Raw genomic sequence first — 23,672 nt, 5'->3', positions numbered from 1 at the left:
TAGTTTTCTGCTCACAATGTGATCCAGTACAAGTGGTTGAGCTTGGATTTGCTCAGACCTCTGAAGAATGTCCAGATAAAATAGCTTTTTTTTTTTACACTAAAACTCCCCTACCTTAGATATTTCCACTTCTAAGAGATGCTTGATGTTTTCCTGGGAGAACCATGGAAGTGCTAATGTAGTATTCTGCTCTGATTTATTAGCCTGTTTCCCATGCAGATGCACTAGGGAGTGAATATAGATCTAAAGTAATGTCCACTGACACGTGCACAGCCAAAATGTTCCTGCTTTCCAATTTCCACTCCTTTATCCCAGAGAAAGGTGGTCTTAAGATGCTGCAAGCCTCCAGTGGTGGCTTCACTCCAAAGACTTTTGGATCTTCTCAGGTGTTAAGGGCAGCACTGGGGACCTGTAGCAGGGAAAGGAGATCTTAAGTGAAAGGAGATCTCTTAAGGCAAGGGGTGAAAAGCCTTCAACTTTGGCATACTACTTTCATGGGTTTGTTTTCAGGGTTATCTTTGCATAGAAGGTGGCACTATCTAAACAGGGGATGGAGGGGATGCAAGCAGGGGATTTAATTTCTCTGGGTTGCTATTAGGGATGTCATTTAAAGGGCAGCGTGGATGAAACCGCTTTGGAATACGGCAAATTTCCCGCTCCATTTCTTGCTTCCAAGTATTAAATCTCCTTGTTCATCTCGAAGCTGGATGGGTCCTGTTCTTCTGCAAATGGTGGGAAATAAACAATGGAGACGTGCCACAGTGCCTTGGCAGAGCTCTCAATGTGCTGACACGAGGCCACAAGTGTAAGTCTAACGTTGGCAATTCATCAGCTTCACTAAAACTGAAGTGAACTCCCTGCAAGTCACCGCGAGTAGAGCTGCGTGCCTGCGTGCACGCGTCCTAGGAATTCGGGATATGAGTGTCCCCTTGATGTGCCTGCCAGGGGATGTTGGAGATGCGTTGCTGGCTTTTGGGTTTTCCCCTGGGCAGAACCTGGAGCACAGCCTAACAGATAAGGTCGGCCACCCCTGGCAGCTCTCCTTTAACTGTGTGTGAGGACACAGACAATAACGCCTGTAGCTAGCTAGCTTGCCTAAAATAGAGTTTTGCAGCCTGCTTTGTCCAGCGAGGAGGACCATAAAAATAGAAGTGAAAAGTTTTCATAGCCCTGACCTCTTCTTTCTGTTTAAGTACACTTAATCCTGACATTCAGGTGTGAGTTCTAATTATTACTCCTGGTAGTGAGATGTAACTGATGATTGATGGATGTTTCTCCTCTGTCATAGAGGGTGGATCTATGGCTTTCTGCATCCATTTTGTCCCCATGAAGGGCTGGCTCCTCCATGGAGCTGCAAGGGTTTAGGGTGTTGCATCTTTTCAGCTCCTCCATAACTGGAAGGAAGCAATAATAGTGCTTTGAAGGAGGAGAAAATGGGTGAAAGGCTAATGGTGGTTGGTCATGGGCTTTAGCCAGGCTATCTCCCAATGGATGTGCCTTGGAACCTCATAGAATCATAGAATGATTTGGGTTGGAAAGGACCTTAAGACCTAGTTCCAACTCGCTGCCCATGAGGCACCTCCCAGTAGACCATGTTGACCAAAGACCTGAACATTGCAGGGTTTTATCCCACATTGCCTAGTGGGTTCCCCTCCAGTAAGTAACTGGGTGACTCGTAAGTGAGGTAGAAGAGCACTTGGGAAGTCTCTGTGTGTGTGTTCCTCCCACTTTTCATGTTCCAGTGGGTTTGCTACTCTGAATAATGTTGTAGAACTCCAGTAGGCCTTTAAGGTAACAGCCCAGAAGTGGGATGACCATATCTAGCTGTCTCCTTTCCATGGGTCAAGTCTGAGTGGCATGTTGCTTGGATGAAACGCTGAATGAGACTCTGGCCTTTCCAAAGCATCACCTCCCTACCCAGACATGCTTTTTCGAGAAGCTTGAAAGATCCTGGTCCAACAGATGTAATTAGATGGTTTTGCTTGCATTGATAAAGCAGCACTCGGTGCTCATCCAAGATGAGTACCTGAGAGAGCTGTCAGCACAGAAGATTGATACATGCTTGAAACTGATAAGAGGAACCAAGAGTTACTGCATGACAAAAGGACAGCATGAATTTCTGTTGTGTTTGCAAGCATCTGTGAGGACAGACTGCAGATACCTTCTAGCATGTGCTTGCCATTGTTGAAGGTTGGGGGTATTTTTTTGTCTCTATAAAACTATTTCTTGCAAGAGCTGAAAACCCAAAACATGGTTTCTCCTCAATGAATATTTATGGCTTCCAAATCTTCCAGCATACTTTTGCATGTGTAATTAGGCTGTAAGTTGAGTAAGTGAGCACTGGAGAACTACAAACATAAGAGCCTAGGGAAAATGCTTGATGTTTCTGGTTTATTTGGGTGCTTGCTTTTTAATAATGAATAGCATTTTTTAGATGAAACAGCTTGTGTTCTCCAAAAGATGCGTCAAAAGCAGTAATTATTGGGACCATTGCACCAGCAGACTTGTCTAGTTAAGTGATGTTTTTAATCACATGTACAGCATCCAACTTTACCCAACTTCAGTTGGGTGATGTAACCAAAGCCTCTGAACTGTCTTGTTTTGTTTAGTGGGAGATAAAGGAGATGAATCCTTTCCCTCTTCTCCAGTCGGCTCTGCTCCCAGTTTGAGTTGCATGGCATGACTCAAATTCCTATTTGATCAGGGATTGTGTTGGTTAAAGCAGCTTTCTCTGTGCAAAAGGTAATTGGGTTGTTTTTGAGTTCTGGTGTTGTCGTGTGAATTGCATCCTCAGTCAGTTTATTTTTTGGAGACTAGAAGGGGCTGGGCTTGAAGGTGCCTCTGTGTGTGTGTTCAGCCTGTGAAATGGGATTGAAGAAGTTGTTATAGGTCAGGATTTGGAAGTCCAGATCTGGAAAGGAAGCAAACCCCTCATCCGAGTAGCTGTAATGCTGTGTTACATCTCTGTACTTTTCCACTGCTTGGCCTCTGGAAAAGTTTTTGGTCTTCAGTGGGTTTTTTCCATGCTCATTTGAATGACAGCTGTTCACGTGTTTCGTGTATTGCTTCGGTAGCAGCTCAGTCTTGTGGGTTTTCTGAGGGGTGAAGATGAGGACTTGAGAAGGATACAAAGACAGTATTTGTCGTACTAATGATGCTACAGAGAAGTTGCCTTGGATGCAAACAGTGTGGAATGGGCCTGTGGCAAAAACAACCAATATTTCTTTGTCTTTTAACTTATACCCCAAAAGTTGCTTCATAAACACCCAAAGAAAATGTTAACATTGGTGCTTGGAAGTTTGAACGGGGAACTTCCTGGTACCCCTGTACTCAGCTGCATGTTAAGTGACACTTAATAGTCCCTAAACAGCAGTTTTCTTTCCCAAGAGCTCCGTTGCTTTACGCTGAGATTTATGGAGGCAGCGTGGTGAGTTGACAGGACATTAATTTGCTCATCTTGGAGTCACTGCGTGTGATCTCTCACAGCCTGCTCCCTTGGAAGTGCCTGGGTGTTATTGTTGACTCTTTAAGGAGGACAAGAATGGTTTCCAACCGAGCGTGACTCATGCAATCTTAGCCTCAATCTATCAAACAACGATGCATTGGATTAAATGATTACCTAAAGGATTAGGAGTTAGATTATTTTTTGGGGAGGCGGGGGGTAGGGAAGAGTAAAAATACATAGAGAATCTGAAAACAAACCCCCCCCAAAGTTGCAAGAGACAACCCCCAACTAATCGGATAATGCCAAAAGCTGCTTCTACTCTTGGTTTACACTTCCAAAATGGGAAATGTTGTAAAAGTTGAATCTCTCCTTTTCTGTAGAGATCATCCTCTGCCAAAAGAGTGATAGTTCACCTCCTTCTGAGCCTTCTGCTTGGTTCCTGCTGCCTGTCAGGCACCTGCAGTAGCAACATTGTTCTGATTTTATTTTACTTTTCCCTTTTCCAGATGAAAATGAAAGTGCTGGCTGCGTGTTACTGCACACATCAAGGAAGGTAAGTACGGATGCTGTGTGGTCACTTTATTTTTACATCATCTAGAAGCAGAGAAAAAGGACCTTGAAACACTTCGTAGGAGTGGGGGAATGTTTGTTTCTGACCTGAACAGAAGGTGTGTTAATGGCTTTTCCCTTGAATTCCTCTCTCTTTAAACCTAACAAGCCATGTGCTGCTCATTCTCCAGTTTCTCTGTAATTCTGATTGTTCCACTGCTTTTTGTCTGACACAATTCCTTGACATATTAATTCATCACTTTCTCTTCTACAGCTGCCTGCAAAGGGATCCAAGCATGCACCATAGATTCAGGCTGTTGAGCTCCTCTCCAACCGAAAGCAGAAACACCCAATAGACATTGCTGTGATTTTGGTTTCCTGTTTATTCCAGCTAATCAGGTCTGCCTTCATGAGGTTCAGCGGGAGTGAATTCCCTGGAAGCACACTGTCTAGGAGGACAATTAGGAAACAACACTTAGTTTACACTTGCTCTTGAGACTGTAACTCAATAACAATAAGGTGAAAGTGCAAAAAAACCTCATATAAACCCTGTTAGTACAAACCTCCGACTATGAAAGTATGCAGGGAGGAAATGGGTTGATATTTAATACCACATGAAGTCTTTGGGGTTGTGAAGCTTTGAGTTGGCTTGAGTCTTGCCTCATCTGCTGGCTGGAGGGGCTGCCTGCCTGCCTGAGAACTTGTAGCATTGCTGATCCTGGTAAATCATATTGCAAGCTCTGTTGAAGGTTGTTACCTTGGGTTCTTAAATCTATGTACCAAAGCCTTGGGGGGTTTTTAGGGAATCACAGAGAGCTCTTTAGCTCTGCTTTGCTTTTAGGCCTCTATGTTGAAATCCTTAAGAAGTATTTCAGCAGGCTAAATTAACAGGTGGAGGAAAACATGTAACGGCCTCAGTAGAAGGAACCTTCCCCTCTCCAGCTTAAAACAAAAACCCCAAAACAAATCCACTACCATCAAAAAGAAATTGAACATTGTTTGATATTTAGCCATGGAAGTTAAAATGAGTTATTCATGCTCAAGAATGGAAATGTCTTTGTCAGTAAGTTGTCTTGTCTAATACTAGTGCTACAGCTCTGAGTTATGTACACTTGACTGAAAGTAACCCAAGAACCTAATCACCTGAAGTGCAAATTCTATCCCCTAATGCAGGGTCTGCCTCTGATAAGAAATAGTTTAAAGCTACTAATATGCAAGTGTCTCTTTTAATTTTCCTTTTCAGAGCTGCAGGATTCCTGCTTTTTCTGGCCTGCAGTTCATGCTTGAGCATTGTAGTGAGCTGTTGAACAACAAATAGCAGAAAGCCAGCATGCCTTAGCAGGGCTTGAGAGAAGATGCTATTGCCAGGTTTTGCCCCCAGGGAGGATGAGTGGAAAGTTTGTGCTTTAAATGCAAAGGAAATTGGGACCTGAGTCACAGAGGAGATGGCTTCAATTGTTTGTGAAGAGGGAGTTACTAGCAGGAAAGTGGTCAGGTCAGAAGCTTTGTCTGGAGATGTTCCCCTGCTAGGTTGTCCCTGGGTCTGGCAGTAGCCTGTGGTACTTGTTCCCTTTCAGGAGTGCTGGAAGCACAATCTGTCTCAGGCAAGTTGCTATCCAGCATGCCACTTGGTAGGCATAAACAAGGAGAAGCTCACTGAAGTGCTTTGAACTATTTAATCACCATCATGGTGTGTTTCTGAGCAAATTTGCCCAAGCCATCATGGCAGTAGCACAGGTAGAGCTCTGCTTGGGACAACATAGCTTTTGGATACCCCTTTTTGTAAGCTGCTTGCAGTGTCCGTAAGCGGACATGGTCTTCAGAGTAGCCAACCAGCAGAAAACTTGCTTTTTAGGCTTTTTTGGTGAGTGTTGAGAGCTCTTTTTTGCACAGATAGTGTGTGACTGGCCAAGAGACCTGCCTGAGGTTGGTGGAGGCTGTTTCAATATGTTCCTCTTTCTTTGGCCCAACAGCCTCTGTTCTTGCTGCGATGCAATGTGCAGCTTTGCAATCAAGGGTACTCAGTGCTATTAAAAAGGCTATTGGGTAGCTGTCTTGGGTTTCTTGCTAAACAGTTTCCAGCATCAGGTTTCCAGCATCAAGTATCCTGGTGTGACTTCACAAGTATTTTTTAGCTAGATAGTTAAGGAGCCATCATTAATCTCTCCTGAAACCACCAGCTATCCTGACTGGAACAGTTCTTTTTGAGCTATCCTCTGAGATGTTGCTGTACCAGTGCTTCCATTAATTTCATTTTGGTTTGTCTTGGAGTCATGTATTTGTATCCTTTCATGGTAGTTGCTTTGCGATGTTAAATGAACATATCTTACTCGATGTTATGGGAGTGATAACAAGGATGGATATTGCCCTTATTTCCTGCACAGGAGCAGGGGAATAAAACAGGAAGATGGAAAGTTGTAGCATGGAAAATTATTTACTCAAGGCATTGCCTGAAGCCTGTGGCAGGACTGGAGCTTCATCCTTATGACTTGCAGTAAGCTGCTGATGGGGCTGTCCTGCCACAACAAGCAAACAATGCTGTCACGCACAGCTTGCTGGAGGATCAGAGATGATTGAGATGATGTGGGCAGATAATAGCCCTCTTCTGAATGCCTTTGATTCATTTCTGCTCTCCTTCAGTTATCCCTCAACTTTCTCCTTCCACTGTTCTGCTTCTGGTGGCTTCTCTCATGCATGGGAGAAGTTGGTGACACAAAGCCATTCGTGCTTTTCTGGAAGCTCCCTGGCACTCCTGATGCTGTAACCTTCCTTATACCTCCATGGGTACCTCCTCTGCCATTCACCTTGTTAAATCCTGTCTAGGTCATTTGGCCTCTTTGCTGTTTGAACCTACATCCTAAGTTGGGCTCTGCATGGCAGACAAACCAAAATGGGTTACCTCTGGGAGGTGGTTGCTGGTCATATGGTGACCCCATGAACACCAGTGTTACAGATGGTGATAAGTGTTTTAATCTGCTCTCATCCAGTGATTCATTTGAGACTGACTTGGCCACTTGCAGTTACATGGTCTCTTTTAGGTGGAGTTTAATGAAGCTGTGTCACTGTCTCCTCTCCTAAGAGCAGATGGTAACAAAGCCTTGGGGGTGGGAGCTGAAATCCTTCAGAGAATCCTCCCTCTCGAGGATGCTGTGTAAGAAGTGATTGATGCAAAGTAAAACAGTGCTAATTGCAATGGATGTGTACTGACAACTTGATAGTTGCTGTGATAATTACAGTAATTAGTGAGATGTTAACATTTTTTTTCCCTGTGTCTAGGCTATAAATGGAAAAGGTAGAAAGGGTACGTGTGAGAGGAGGGGATCCATGAGTCAGGCTTAGGGGTGGCCCTTTAACTTGGGGGAGAATGTGCCAAGGTCCAGGTTGTGAAGGCAACTTGGTGACAGATTTGTGAAAGCAATTCAGAGCTTGTTACTGAGCTGAGATTTAAATGTATCTTGACAATCTGGTCCTCAACATCATGAATTCAAGCCTGGCTGGTTTCCCGTCGGAAGGAAGATCCATATAACAAAGTGCAGTTCCCATTTCCTCACTCAATCTTAAGCTGTTGAAGGAGAGGACAGAACTGTCAGTCCTTCCTGACCAGCACTGTGAGTGCTAATTCCATGTGTGGATTTCCAAGGACTGTGAAATGGGAACCATGCATTTGCATTTTGATCACTCAATTAACAAACTTCACAGCTGACGCATACAGAAAGGCATTGAGGTTCTGCAATACAGCTTGGGTGTTCCTTCCATCTCAAGGCCAGTGAGTCTGGGACAGCAGAGGGAACCAGCAGAGAGTTGAGACAGTTTCAGCCTCTCTCTCCTGCCCTTTTTATTGATTCAAAGCTAAACGTAATGCACAGAAGAAGAAAACTTCCTTGGGAGTGGGAACAATAAAAATTTAGGAAGTATGGGCTGGATAGAACTCCCCATCTCCCACTTCAGGCTCCATAACCTGGGGAGAGATGGTTCCCAGTCTGGAAAGAACTGGGTCAGGTTGCACTGAGATGCATACTGGTAATTTTCATGCTGCTGAGCTCAGATTCTTTCCATATAACTTCTCCCACATTTCTGTGAACTTCCTGGATTATTTAAACCTAAAGAGGATTTTAAATGCTACCTTTAGGCGTTTTTCTTTTAGGCAAACTTATATGCTTTATCCTAAGGGAAAAAAACCTAATATTTTTTATACCCTGACATAGAAAGCAGAATTAATGGTGTCTAGGCATTTGCCTATGGGTACTCTCTCAGAATAAGCCTTGAAAATGCAAACCTTCATTGTATTAACGCATAATGCATCGGTGCATAAAACACCTTTTCTTCTCTAGTGTGATCTGAATGGTCAAGTTGATTCCAGAATCATTGGCTGGGTGGCAGTAACATCAGCAAACCTGCTTGTGAGCTACACAGATCCTAGGCCTTTGCTGCTAGGTGTTGCATGTATCTGTCTAATGCTCTGACCTCTTCTTAACACAGTATCTGAAATTAAAGAATTTTGAGGAGGAAGTCAGAGCCCACAGAGACCTGGATGGGTTCTTGGCCAGAGCCAGCATCATCCTTGATGAAACGGCCACCTCCTTGGACGATGTTCTTCGAGAGATGCTGAAGCACTTTGCTGAAGATCCTGAGAACATGGAGCCAAGCTGCAACTTTGAAAAAATCATGAGCACTTTATTCACAGATTCAGGGACCCCACGAGAAGGGAATGGTAACCACCTCTTGACTTGCTTTTGCCTGTGGGTTACTCTTAAGTTGTCATCCTTTCCACTGGTGGTGTGTTGACGTTCACTACTGTGTGGGTCCCCAGCCTTGCATGTTGCATGTGACACTGGGGACTTGTTTTTCCATGTCAGTTAGACTGAAGGGTCTTATGTCTCCAGGGCTTTTATGTTTTGGTGGAGTCCCTGTTTCGTTAAGATAACATGTAGTGGTGTTCTCTGGGGTGAGAAGTTGACAGCACTGGATTGCCTTGTCTGTTTGGACCCAGTAGGTGTGCTTGTCCTCAGACAAGTTTGCAGTGCTCTTCAGCAGAGACACACTTGATGTCTCTTCAGAAATGGCTCCTTTGCCTTGTGATTGTTTTTCCATCTGAATTCACACAGGCTGGGGGAATTTTGCCTGTTTTGGATGAGTAATTGGTTGGGAAGGGCTGAGCCGTTGCATTGCTCCCAGCCCACTGGAAGGGATGAGAGGCACTTTTCCTCCAGAAACTCAAGTGAGACAGCCCTAGCCAACGTTGTTGGCTCATATGTCACCTTAAGCTATCAGCAAATGTCATAGCATAGTCTAAAACACTACCTTTTAGCCCAAGGTGTAAAGAAGCTTAACCAAGCATTATTTCTCTGTAGGCACCCATGACGTTTCAGACTCAACAGGAGCGAATACACAAACATGTACATCGCACCTCAAATGTAACTGTCACAGCCTGAGTGAATTTGTTTAACAGATATGTCAAGTCCTGAGCATGTAGTAAGCATGTTCATGCTTTGGTTACTTCTTGCTACCTGTCTTAGAGCTTTGCATTTATAATCTCTTTAATATAGGCTTTCTGCCAATAAAGAAAACATAAGCAGTGCCATAAAATAAAACCAGTAAACGGGAAGAGGGGGAGAGAGGGCAGGGGATTCAGAATATGCACCTTCCAGTCCTGTCTCTGTGTGTGTGTGTGTGTTGAATAATGCTAATCTAAGAGCCTAATATTGCAGTAGGTTGATGTTGGGAGGAGAAAACAGCTGCCTTTCCAAGCTGTGAATAGTTTAAGGGCAGAATTCAAAAGCATCAGGACAAATGTTTCCACCTTTCTCTGTTGTCACCTGCTGCCCTTGCATCAATCCACTGTGCAGATAAATAAGCGTGCTTTGTATTAGTACTCAGCTTCCATTTGAGAGGAAATGTTATTTGCAGGGGCAAACCAAACAGTCTGTAATGTTTCCCTCTCTTCTCTTCCTAGTTCACCTCTTATCAGATACAATTCAAGGGGTCACAGCGACAGTCACAGGGGTGCAATATCAGCAATCCTGGCTCTGTATCATGTAAGTACCTGGGTTAGATTAACAGAATCCACTGGCTGCTCAACACTTGTCACTTTTGCTGCTGCTGAGAAGAATAGTGCTTCAGAATGTGCCCTTGTGGGTCAGGATGGCAATGCCCTCTTCATCCCCCCTGCAGGGTCTTAGTCTCAGCAGTAGGATGCTCCGCTTGGACAAGCAGTAGCCTGGGCAGAGGTGACCACAGCCTCTACAGGGCATTGAGCTCTTGGATGCTATAGAAATCTGGTGTTAACAAGCTAAGAATGCTGAAAATAAATGCAAGACAGAAAATGCTAATTACTCAGAAATGTTAATGAGAGGAACTTCTGAAAGGGACAAGCAGACTGGTTTATGGACTACTTTGCCTGCCAAAGTCTGGGAACTCGTACCAAAAGATTTCTTAGGTCCTTTGATGAGAACATCTAAATTTTGTAACTGAAAATTGAAGTCAGAAATTCTGACACTATTTAGACAGTGATTACTTTGTCTGGCAATTAATTCAGGCGCTGATTAATTGTCAACACTGCTAAACATTGGAGTAGACACTTAAGACAGTAAGGACTCTGTCACCTACAATTTATGAGACATGGTGGCTTCACCTCAGCTTCCACTTGACCAAAACTGGGTTTTGAAACTATTGTCTCCAAATCAAGCATGCTGGGCAAGCCAAATTGTCCCTTCACAGTTTGGCATGCCCATTCTTCCCTGCCAGAACCCAAGTCATTGAGCCAACCAAAGCATTGCAGTTTGACTTCTGTCTGTTCCTTTATGCATATGCAGTCTCTAAGTTGAATTGTGAAGAAAGATGTTAATTCCTAGAGAAATTACTAGGATATGTTGGATATGGGCCTAAAGGCTTGGGGAGTGCATGTACATATCTTAGCCTTCACAGCCAGTTTGCTAGGACAACTGTCACAATAGCTTTCCTTCTACTAGCAGTTCTTCTCCTACCCTCTGCTTATGGCTGGGAAAAAATGTGGAGCATTCTGCCTCAAAAATAGGTGACTTAAAAAATAAGTATAAAAAATGACCAAGAAACAGTAAAAACCCCATTCTTGTTTCTAATTTCTCAAAGAAAAGGATGTGGTCTCTGTAAAAAGGGAACTTGCATATCAGGGCTCTGTTCTTCATAAAGTGAACTGGATAATGTCAATGTTGCATGTGCTACTGTTGGCTCTACTCTTACGCCTGGTATGTACAGAGCAGCTTGCACAAGGAAGAGTTTGTACAGTAAAATGGTCTTTCCATACTGGTAAACTAAGAGGCTTTTGAGCAGTTTTGTCCACTTCAGGTGCTATAGGTGGGATAGTGGCAATAAGGATCTGTACATCCTACTCTAGGAACGTTGGAGGGTGGAAGTTTCTACTGTGGCATGTGACATGGCTCTATGGAGGGCTTGGGGGAGTGTTGACTTACTAACAAAGCATTTCTAGAGATCATGATACAAATGCTGTGATTATATACATGAAACTGAAAAGGGTAGGTTCAGCCTCTCTGTAGAAAGTGTGCCAAAGCTTTAAAAGCATCCATGTGAGTAATACTAGCTTCCATGACAAGACATGATTTGAAAGCTAAGCTTACAGCCCGAAGGTGTCTTGTGCAAAACTTTCCTTGTTTCTTCCTTTTGTTGCTCTGAAGAGGGAGAAGAAAGTGGTGGGAAAGCAGCGATGAGTTATTAACTATAATTATCTAATTATTGCACTGTATTACTGCTGTAGCTATTGTGCAACAGATTGTGAACCATATTTTTAGATCTTACATTTTTCTTGAAGTCAGATTGCAAAACAACTTCCAAAACTCTGAAGTAAAAGGGTAATTTGTTGACGAAAAGAGTGGGGGGAGCCTCTAAGATACTTATTGTTCTTCATCCTTGCATTTATTCTATACTCTTGGCTAGATTTTAAACCAGCGCTGCTGGGTTTTGTGCACCTCAACCAACTTGTTATTCCTCGTGGATGAGAGAAGCTTGAGTATTCTTGTGGGATTGTATTAATGAGGAAGAGCAGCTCAGAGATATGGTTTTGGCAGTGTTGTTTCTGCATTGATTTCAAGGGGAAAAAGGCAGACTAGACTTGTATAGGATTTTCAATGAGTTGTGCAGAGCCTCGCTGCAGAAGAGCAGTCCTAATGGACATGAGACTTTGGTTCCCTCTCTGGTGCTGAAGAAAGGGCTGCTCTTTGAATTATCTTCAGTGGGAAGAGTGGTGGGGAAAATTTAGGGTGAAACAGCTATTCTGCTTCTGTTGGAATTGGTGCTTTCCTAACAGTTTCAGGTCTACTGAACCACCAGCAAGGTCAGATGTACTATATGGATCTGGGCTATAGCCACATGATAGAACAAACTGTTGAGGAAGTTCTTAAAGTTTGAATATTCCACTGAAGTCCAGGGGAACAACTGGCTTCTGGTCCACAATAGGCTTTTTTGTCAAGAATGACCAAACCCTGATCTTGCTGAAGCCACACCAGGGTATGTAAGTTTATGGAAACCTTGAGGCTCCTTCACTGGAATTCTGTGTAGCTGAGACTGTAGCACAGTCCTGCACACCCCACTAACCAGCAGTGTCCAGCTCATGAAGAATTGCTTAGTATTTGTGTATGTGATGGTTTTCTAACTGGAAAGCAAACTTCAGTTACACATTAGCTTCATCTGTCAAGGACAGGATCTCAAACCTTGGAAAACATGGACATAACACTTTCTTTCTCCTACTCACAGTGCTTGCCAGAAGAGGAAGACATGAGCTGGTATGGAGATCTCTTGCTGTTTCACTGTGAAGCTGCTGGTTGATTGTTTCATTAGAGAACCTGGGATGAGGGGTAGCCAGACCTGTGCCAGAATGGGGAGTGCTGAACTCTTATCCTCAGGCTTACTAAGTTATTTAGCATGTGGAGGCTCTGCTGTTAGTAGGAGTCTAGGGATGTACTTTGTTAACCCTCCAGCATGCAGTGACTGGTGCAGGTAGATATACTGGTAGGAGGGTGCTCAGAGTTCCCTATGAACCACACAGAGCTAAGAATCTGGTTTCATAGGTGAGTTTCCAGGTAAGTTGAGTAGGTGAGTTTCTGTGTAGATGAGGACCTTGGTGACATGGGTTAGTGGTGGTCTTGGCAGTCCTGGGGTAATGGTTAGACTTGATCACCTTAGAGGTCTTTTCCAACCTGTTTGATTCTATGATCCAGAGTCTGGAGGAGGTAAACTGGATGCTTTGCGTGTCTGGATCAGCAAGGCTCTTGTGAGAGCTATTGGTGTTGGTGTGGCACAGTTTTGTGGCTCAAAAAGCCCAATAAAGGCCTCTACCCTTATCCAATGGAGAGTATATGGGCAAGTGGCTCTCATCACAAGCCGAGTCTTATCACACCCAGTTGCTTTTTTCACCCTCTGACATATGAAGATGCAAATGCCTATTTTAAATTATTTTTTCACTTCTAATGAAGGAAACCTGATGCTATGGGTGTTAAAGTAGCTTTTAACTGACTGCTGGTGGATGCCTCCTTGACATCCTTTAGGAGAAACACCAGCTGTGTGGGTTATTGAACAAATGCTCCTGAGCTGAGTGGAATTCCCCAGGCATCACAACTTCCAGGCTATATTCTTCTTGGCAGGAGATACATATAATTGCTTTCTTCCAAAGCTGAACCCTTAGGAAAACAAGAAAGCAAGCTGCTTCATAGTCTGGATTGAGCAGTTGAAGAGCAGTATCCCTTAGCTGCATTGATGAGGCACATGGATTGGTGAAGGACTTATTTTCACTGCATTAAACTAATTTGCTAAAGCTGTTTTAACATGCAAAGCAGAGGGAAAAAGCCTCTCTGCAAGCAAAGAGTGGTTTAGTGGTTTGTGTGCTCTATGTTGCTATCAAATTGCTTACTCTCATACAGCAATGATTCATGTGGAGGAGTTTAACTCAGAAAAACCCAGGTAGCCTTTCAAAAACAGGTATTGTGAGGTTATTTTGGATATCGAGCAACACCACTGTCCAGATAGTCACATTTGAGTAGTAACTTCTCACATTTAATGTTTAACCGATGGTTGTGTGAAACTTGTAGAGAGATCCATTAGTAACATAAGTAATGCAAAGCCTGTTTCAGGTTTTAGGGATTTGTGTAGACCCAGAAGTTTGTGGGTCTATAGAAAAGCCATGTTCCTTTCAATTTAGCCGTTGAATAGATTTCAGGTAGAGATCCTTCAGTTACTGTGTATTCCTCAGAATGTTGCCCCTTCTTTCAAAGAGCTAAATGGGATCCTATGGAAACTTAAACAGTGCAGCTGTTTAAAACAAGTATTATCCTTTAGATTTATGATTGCAAAATATGGAGTTTTGTTTACAAGGGCCTCTTCTCCAACATGTATCACCATCATCTATCTCAAGTGTTCTTTGGGTTCAAAGAACTGACTGATTTCCTTTTTAAGTGCCTGGCCACCCTTGCTGGGCTCTCCCAGGTTATGCTGGAGAGCTGAAGCTCTTTTGCAGGTGCTGTTATGAAGAGGTGTTCTCAAATTCAAACCCTTCTTTAGGAATTTGGATCCCCAGCAGGATCTGTTGGAGAGAAGGCTGACTTTTTCTAGTGCCTGCAGCATCTGTACAGGGAGGAGGAGATGTTTCCTTATGCATTGACCCATAGGGAACACTTTTCCCTACAGAGATCAACTGCTAGAGAGGATGAGTCTTTCTGGAGCCCAGCAAAGTGCATTTACCAGTCCAGCTTGGAGCGACTTTGTTGCTGTAGCAGCACTGTGCCAAGCTGAGGGTGAGCTGGCTTGCTGGTCACAGCTTCATTCCTCACTTGCAAATTCTGGTTTCTGAAAGTTTGTGCCTGGAGCTGCTCCACGGAGGAAGATTTATGTGCAGTGGATGAGAACAAGAAGTGTCATTGTTGTTCTGCATCAGGACAGGAAAAGGCTGGCTAGCTGATTACCTCTGCTGGGCACTTTTTCTTACTGCAGGGTATCATTTGTTTCTGTATTAACTTCCTTTCTTGCCCTGTTTAAAGAGGTTTCTGTTTCTCTTGGGTCTCCATAGTTTGACCTTTTTGATGATTTGGTTGAGAAATGTGTTATTACTCTGATAACATCTTGGGTGTGGGGCAGACCTGCAGTTTGTGTGGCTCGGTGTATCAGTGATTTTGGTGGAGCATTGCCAGTTCTCACCATCGGAGTGCCACGCTCAACGCTGCTAGATACACAGCCTGGAATGAGAGGAGCACAATGAAGCAGAATGAGTGCTATAACTTAAACGCCCTTTTTATGAGCTCAATTATTGGAGGATCAAGATAAAATTGCTGAGAACACAACCTGGCATCTCATTAAATCATAGCCCAGCTTTGCCTTGTGTGACTAATACCGGGTGAAAATAGATTTTTCAACTTTCTGGCCAAACCAAAGGAGAATCATTTAGCTCAAATCAAACCAAACCAAAAGGGAACTTGGAGACTTTGGCCAAACCAGACATGATTTAGAGTCAGCTGAAAATGCCTTGCTAGTTCTTAAGCTTTTGGGAGCTTTGGCTATTTATCCTTCAGATTATTAGTTCTTTTTTTTCCTTGTAGGAATTTACTTAAGCGCTACTTGAAATAAGTTGATTCATTTTGAAAGTGACTCTCCTCTTGGCCTGGGCTATGCTGAGTTTTACCTGCAGTCTTGCATAACTTGGGATTTCCCCATGTGAACCAAATAACTTTACTTCTTTTTGCCCTTTACAAATATTTGCATAAGTCTAGTGGGGGCTGGGATTGTATTATATTTGTTTCTGGATTCTGGAGTAGAAATAAAAGTGGGAGCTGTAAGTGCTACACCAGGAAATAGGGTTTAAGTCAGCTAAATAATGGCTCAGATTAAAGAAAAGCTTGAGATGAAGTGACTTGTCCTTCCACTAAAAGTACTGAGACACCATTTTTCCCCCTAAATAAGTGGATATAACAGAGAAAGACCAGGCTTAGTGCAGATGAGGCTGCATTCTGCACATAGGCGCTTGTAGGAGTGCTTAGATGCATCAGACCTCTGTGGCACCTATTTAAATCTGGTTTTACTCTGCTTTAGCCTCACTAAGCCAACTCAGCCTCATTTATAAAGGTATTATTGACTTAAATTGTGTCCAGACATAGACCTGAACTAGGTTGGCAATTCTTCAGTGGTTCACACTCAGCTTTACTGGTGTAAGTGATGCTGGGATTCAGGTGTATGTGTTGGTGTCAATAGAGCTCTTCATAGAAGAGTTGAAAGGAACTGTCTCAAGGTGTGAGAAGTTTCAAACTCCAGCACTGTAGATAAAACTACTTCAGATAAAAATGAGTAATGATGTGAGATCCTCTTGTTGAACACTCTCAGTCCCTCTAGTTAAGGAAAAAGAGAAGTCCTGATTCATTGAAGCATAAGGTTTTGGCTTGGTTGCATGGAAAATTAGGTTGTATGTGAAAGGGATCCAATAGCAAAGAGCAGCCTTTTAGAGTCAAGTTTTCTCCTCCATACCCAAGAAGTTATTGAACTGAACTGTGGTGTAGCCCTGTGGACTGGCACTGTGGCAGGATAGCATAGCCTGAGAGACAGAGACAAGTTAGAGAGCTGAAACATAACCCTGTCACTTCAGGGAGAAAACTAGGTACAGAAGAACATGTGGCTTGCTTAATTATTGCACTGTATAATGGATTTTTCCAAGTAACTTGCTATATTGCAGCATGATTTCATGTATTGTAGCTAGGAGAGCAGGGCTCTTGCACATTGGCTTTCTTACCTTGGGTAGGAGCAGTTGAAGATGTTTTTGTGAGGTTTCAGTTCTTGGATTTACTCAAATGGGGTGGGAGCAGACATGCAGGTACTGAGATGGCTGGTAACTTGTACCTCCACAACACATACAAACTTACCTTCACCTTAGTATCCTGCCCCACTTCAGGTACTGGTGTGATCAGCCCTTGCCCTGTAATAAGTCTTCTCTGGCCATAGTTTGTACTTCAGTAGTTTCTTGCCAGGGCAAATACATAGTAGGAAACGTGTAGTAGACGTGGTGGGAAAGGGATTATGTCTGGAAAGCGTAGTACAGCTAAGTGTAGTTAGTATGGCTCTGTGAGCAATAGATATCTGATATCTGCTTCTGGCCATGTCTGGAATAGAAATGATATTCAGAAAGCCTTCCTTTTCCAAACAAATTGAAGAGCTCAACAGCAGAGTGTGAAAATGCTGAGAACAGAGCTCAGAATACACGGGTAATGTTTGCTCATTGTGCATTAACTGTTCACTCCTGGTGACCGGGTGGATGAAGGTGAGAGAACTGAAGGTGTTGGACCACTTGAAGGTTTTCCTGTTAGTCTAAAGCCCAAAGTTCATGCATCTTCCCCATTGACTTGTTGAACTATAACACGAGGAGACTTGTATGCTGTCCAGCCACAGAAGGATTGCTACCAAGAGCTTTGATTTGCTTGTGAAATAGTGTTGTCTGTGTTCATTTGATCCCTTGGGAGGGAAGGACAAGGATTGTTTCAGATCCAAACTATGGGTTTAGTCAAAAAGATAGCTTACACTCTATTTCCAATTACTTCAGAAGAGATTTAACTCCTAACCTTAGGACCTGACTTAATCTTTCTCTTTTCCAAAGCTAATTCAAGTAGAAAAAGCACAAGGGACTGTGATGGAGGGGAGTTGAGAAATAAATGAAATACTGTCATCTTACTCATGACCTGTATTGTTCTAATTAAGCTGTTTGGTTGTTCTCTGACAAGTGTCTTTGTCAGATTGATTTGTGTAAGTAGGCTGCTTCCAATCTGTGATCAGGAAGTCAATAAGAAAACACTTGGTGGTGTGACTTTTGCATGCAAGTTATTAAGGACTGAAAAGAAAGTATAATGTGCTCCTGATGAGTACATCTCCAAAGAGATGGCTCTTCAACTCTTCAAGAGCCGTTACTGGAAGAGCCTTCAGGGTGCATGGGTGTGAGGATACATGTTGCAAGGAAAGAAATGGAAGAGAAGTTAAAGGAGAGATGAATCCTCCTATCACAGGGGACTGAGATAGGTGCTTGCTAGATGAATAAAAGGGAGCAAGCAGTCAAAGTGACTTTGAACCAGAAAAAAGTCACTCTGAGGTAGGAAAACACACTTCCATACCTCTTTCAGTGTTAACAGGCAAACCCTGTGTACACGTTTTACCAGTGCTCTTCAGAAGATTTGGGAAGTAGTAGGTGGCTTTCATGGGAATAGGAGAGCTGCATTCCAGGCTGACGTTAGCAACCTCCTGCAACAGCACCAAACCACTTCCCAGCAGGAAAAATGATGGCTATTCATATCACAGCTCTGCTTAAATATCCCATTCTGGTCTTTCACAGCATCCAAAGATGCTCTGTGTTTATTTCAAGTTGTTGCTAGTCTTTGTTACTGGAGTCAAACAACCATCACATCCAGTAGAGCTGACTGGATTGCAGCCAAGGGTTTCCCTCTGAGCAGTAATCCCGCCTGCTACAGCCTTTGTAGATCCTGAGCAAGGAGGTCAGCTTGGTTTCTATAACTCACCTGTACCAGAAAGGGGGAAAATAACAGCAGAGAGCAAATAGGGAAATCAATTCCAGCAGCGAGAGAGCAGCCCAAGGCAAAAGTGGAAATATGTTGGTTTGGCATCTTGCCTTAATGTTTCCAAAAGCACTTTGGGAGATGAGGTGAAATGAAATGAAGTGTAAACTGCTTTCCAATAATGTAGGTGGTGTTCGTTTCGAAGAGGGCTTTTCCGTAGAAGCTTCTGTAGCACTGCAAGTACTAGATATGTTACGCTTTGTCTTTTGATTTCTTGGCTATTAAAAAGCAGACAGAGAAGAGGGAAAAGATGGAAATCTTGAAAGTTATTTCCCATAAAACCCTGGATGTAAAATTCTACAAGAGTTAGAATTATTGGCTGATAGTAACTTAAAGGCACCATTTAAGAGTTCAGAAGTGACCCTTTAACAACCAACATCATCTGTTGTTTCTCAGAGTTGAAATAGATGCATAAACCTTGGAAATGCCCCTTGCACATGCCCTGGTCTCTTGTCCCAGGTAACAAGTGATAGGACAAGAGGCAACAGCCTCAAGCTATGCCAGGGGAGGTTTAGACTGGATATTAGGAACAATCTCTTCACTGAGAGGGTAGTTTGGCATTGGAACAGGCTGTCCAGGGCAGTGCTGGAATCACCATCCCTGGAAGTGTTCACACAACATGTAGATTAGGCTTCAGTGCCAGGGGTTAGTGGTGGCCCTGGCAGTGCTGGGGGAATGATTGGACTTAATCATCTTAAAGGTCTTTTCTGACCTGATTGATTCTGTGATTGTATGTGTCTAGAACCAAGTATAACAGTGCCATCTTCATTGACAGTTGCACTATAAAGTCCCTTCAGCGACGTCATGTTTGCATCAGCCGCCTGGAGAGGCCTCAGAATTGGGGTGAAAACTCCTGCGAAGTGAGATTCGTGATATTAGTCCTTGCTCCTCCAAAAATGGTGAGTATTCTGTTTGCATTTACTCTGATGCTTCAGACAGTTCTCCCAAGATTGCTTTTCCTTGGTCCCTTTGGCTTTATGATAACATATTACTTTTTAAACGCCAAGAGGATGTGAAAATGCCCAAGATCATCTCAGCAGTTGTCAAGATGATTTATACTTTGTGTTTGTGAGGGGTAAATTAGTCAGCTGTGTCCTAGTCTCATCCCAAAGAAAGGCCTTTAGCCTGACTGGGAGGAAAACATTACAGATCAAATGTGTCTTAGTCCCCATATACTTTTTGCTAGAGCTACGGTGATGCATGCTTTACTCTACAGATAATGCACTTTTTGCATGCTGTGATGCATATGCAAGTCCACAGATTCGCCCCCTGCCAGCTTTACTAGTTTAGCTACTACTTTCAGAGGTAAGGAATGCTATTCCTGCTTAAAGCCATGCTTGTGAAGGCCTCTGAGTCTGTAGCTGATGCCCCATTGCAAAGGTCTGAGTTGCTTTCCAGCAAGCTCTCTTGATGGAACACTGAGTCATGCTGCAGATGTGGTTGCAGCAGATGCAGATGGACTGATGTAACCAAGAGGAAGATGTAATTTTGTGAGCTCTGTTACAGTATGGACAAGACTACTTGGGAGCTGGGTTGCTTCTAAGGTCAGACTGTCCTGAGGTCCACTGGGAAGTGTGTTCATAGCTTTTGGCACTCAAACCAGCAAGGTTAATGCTTGACAAATGTACTTACTGGTTCTTTGGTGTAGACAAGTCAAACAAATAGCATGGTAGTACACATTTACTGCAGTATCATGGGGGGCATCAAGGTTAATTGGGGATCACCATCCTGTCTTCCTAGAAAGCCCTGGCTTGATCAAGCTGGTGTGTTCTTCTAGCTAATGGTTGAATGGTTCAAAGCCCAAGACCTTTTCACACTTAAGCTGGCTGTTTACACCTTGGGACTACTGGGTCTGTGCTTCTGGGAGCTGCTGGAGAGGTTGGAGACCTTGTCTGGAACAGTATGCATCCTGATTCAGTTTCCTGCTCTTCAATGCTATCTATGTGACCTTGGGACCTTCTAGTCTGGTCTGTCTGTCACCTCTACCCCTCCACCACCACCCCTGTTTAAATGGAAATACTGGTGTTTCCTTATTTCCCAGGATTTTTGGCAGATTTTCCCAACTGAGCAGTTCAATGCTTTTGGCATACATCTGAAACCCAACTGGCTGAAAACATATTGATGTTCCTTATGAAAAGCAGCAGGGAAACAACTGAACCCATGTGCAATTGCATTGATCTCTCTTTCATTGTATGGCAGTTTGCTTATCTCTGGCCAGCTACGTGCAAAGCACCCAGCAAACAGCTCCACATCCGCTTGTAGCCTCGAAGTTTGCATTTCCAGTGGACAGCATCAAATTAAGGGAAGGGAGTGGAGGCCAAGCAGAGCTGCAGTTGCCAATATGCTTTTTATTTTAAATGAGTTTATCTAAGCCAGCTCTAAGTACGCATTTCTGGTACAGCAGTTAAAATAATTAACCTGCTGACAGTAACAGATGAAATGAGCCTTGCTTGGGGAGAGAGAAAAAAAAAAGCCTAGAAAATGGACATCTGTTGTGCTAAGGAATCCAGATCCTTGGCCTTCTCTAACGTGGAGAACGGAAAAACCTTGTTCTCCTGCAAATCTCTGTGCTCTTTCTCTCTTGGAAAGCAAAGAAAGGGAGCAGCATCGGGAAGCTTGAGGTAAACGCTTGCAGCATCCAGCCCAAAAACTACTGCTGCTTCGAGGTGAGAGGAGAAGACTCCCCTGTGATGGCAAATGCAGGCTAAAAGAACCAAGCTTACAAATTCTGCTCCCAGAGCAGATTATCTTAAATCCAAACCCTTCCCTAAAAAGTGAAATCGAACATGTCCTAGCAATCCTCTGTGATGAAGAGAGGGTGATGGAGGAGAGGGGGAGGCAGGGCAGTATGAGTGATGAGGAAGTGTAGTGTTAGTGATACCTCTGAGACTAGTGCAATGCCACCCATGTGTCTGTGCTGTCTGCATCAAGCGACAATGAATTATTTGGTTGTGTTCATGAAGAATTTGTTCATCTGCTTTGTTATGAATCATGCAAACTAATTCAGATCAATCACACATGCTCGCTACTACATTTCACAGTACTGCGAGGAGGCTGGAGGCTGTCCAAAGGAGGGTGGTTGTTTGGGTGTCTTTGGCAGTTGCTGCGTGGTGAGTGTAGAGTGTAGCTAAGGCGGGTGGGTTAAAACTTTGCATCAGAAGGAGCTCTTAATGAGCTCTGGTTCTACATGACTTTGCCTCGGCAAATATCTTGTCTGTCCTGAACAAAGTGGTACAAGCAGTTGGGCAGGCCAGGGATGTAGAGCTTGGATTCGGTGGCTTTGTGCAGGGATGGGGAGCTCATTCTCCTTTATAGTTCCTTTGTATCTAATTTCCAATGTGCTTGGAGCAATAGGAAAGCAGTCTGGGATACTGTTGAAGCTGGATCCTCAAAGATCAGGCCTGTGGCTCACAGAAAGATTAAAGCCTGCACATAGGCACTTGTTCATCTTTTGTGTTTGCAAGTCTCCTGTCCCTTCCAAGCATATAGTGAAGACAGTGCAGCTTGTGTGCATGCTCAGCTGCTTCTTTCTTATGCTTTCCTTTGTGTGAGTAGTTACTTCAGCTGAGAGCTCTAAATCTCTACTTGTGCTGCCAGAATTGTCCCAGAGAGGCCAACTGAATTGAGTTTTAATTCCCAGAAAATGGGAAGCCAATGAAGCAGATACACACAATAATCTCAGTCTTACAGAAAAGACACTTGTACCTGCAGGAACCTTGACTACAGCATCTTTCCACCCTAGTAGCAGTAATGTTGAGATGCTGGAGGATAGTAAAGACTCTTTGTTAAGCCTTAGCAGCTTGGAAGGGAAGCCAGGGATAAAATGCATGTTTAGCAGGATTCAGATTTGGATCAAATCCTGGGAAGCTGATCAGGTAAGACTGATCAGTGCTTCTGTATGTTGATGAACAGACGGGATCCTTCTGTGGTTGATATGCTTGTTTGCAACAGCTTCCACACGTACCCTTTTCCACTGGGTGTCTCAGGGGTCCTGGAAGCCAAGCAGCTTGCTCTTCAGTTCCAAGTGGGGTAGATCAGTGGTTTTACATTATAGAAATGAAAGAAAATAGTTTATAAGGGTCTTTTGTGTCTCTTTTTTTTTTTCCTTTTTCCTGTTCAGAAAAGTACCAAAACAGCCACAGAAGTGGGCAGGACCTTTGCCACAATGTTTTCGGACATAACCTTTCGGCAGAAGCTCCTAGAAACCAAAACAGAAGAGGAGTTCAAGGAAGCCTTAGTCCACCAACGCCACTTATTGACGGTGGTGAATCAAAGACCTTCGATAAGTGATGGGCACAAGTCACACGGCCATAAACCGCTCAAGGTAAGGCTGACCAACGTCTGCCCTGCCCCTGCTTCAGAGATGTCTAAATGTATAAATGCAAGGGGTTTGGGTAAGAAGATGAAGCACTTGGGCTGCTTTGCATCCATTGGGCTTTCCTGGCAAGCTGTACGCACTGAGCTTTCGACACGCTGCTGCTGTGTCTATGCCCGCTTTCCTTAGCTCCTACTGTAAATCTAAAAGAGAAAACCCACTTCAAAGAGGCAAGTGCTGAAGGGATGCAGAACAGTAGGGGGTTGAAATGGTTACAGGACTTTGATTCCAGATGCTTAGTGAAGGGTGGGATTAATGGATCACTGTGCATTGTCGGTCCAAGGTACTTAATCCTTAGAATCTGAAGGGAGCTGCTGCTTGTCTTTCCCACAGCCAAAAGACTTTTTGGCCATCTCTGCATAGTAATTTCACTTAAAAATTGCCTGTCAGTATTTGGCCTGACTTCTCGCTGTTTGATCTGTAGTTCTGTAAAATATTACTTGCTCTGTACTTTAAAGTACGAGGGAAATGCTGTAACTCTGCTTTCTTTTCTGGAATTTCCTGTGTATTGGTCATTGCTTTGTTTTTCTGCTCAGAAATTCATTCTTTAAGCAGACAGCATACCTGAAAAACAAACTGTGCCATCTCTAGCCTGCTGCTCCTGTCCCTGAATTACAAATAACCTTAAAGCTTTGAATTGCCTGCAGTGCAGAAGCTGGTTAATTTATCACTTCTTTTTTTTCTCCCCTCTGGGTTTTGATCTGCACATCTGGAAATAAGC

The 23,672-nt window shown here is 43.5% G+C and overlaps 1 protein-coding gene across 1 annotated transcript in view; it reads left to right on the top strand.

Moving 5' to 3' along the window:
- The window catches only part of SLC4A11 (solute carrier family 4, sodium borate transporter, member 11), a 76,926-nt gene that overhangs the window by 17,725 nt on the left and 35,529 nt on the right, over positions 1-23,672 (top strand). The window contains exons 3-7 of the mRNA XM_010015151.1: positions 3,952-3,998; positions 8,474-8,705; positions 9,948-10,029; positions 19,352-19,475; positions 22,697-22,900. Coding sequence (XP_010013453.1) covers positions 3,952-3,998; positions 8,474-8,705; positions 9,948-10,029; positions 19,352-19,475; positions 22,697-22,900 — 689 coding nt within the window. The remainder of the gene's footprint in view (positions 1-3,951; positions 3,999-8,473; positions 8,706-9,947; positions 10,030-19,351; positions 19,476-22,696; positions 22,901-23,672) is intronic.

The sequence above is a fragment of the Nestor notabilis genome, unplaced genomic scaffold (genome assembly GCF_000696875.1).
Source record: "Nestor notabilis isolate BGI_N333 unplaced genomic scaffold, ASM69687v1 scaffold1145, whole genome shotgun sequence".
NCBI classification, from domain to species: domain Eukaryota; kingdom Metazoa; phylum Chordata; class Aves; order Psittaciformes; family Psittacidae; genus Nestor; species Nestor notabilis.
This window is presented reverse-complemented; position numbering and strand designations above follow the sequence as displayed.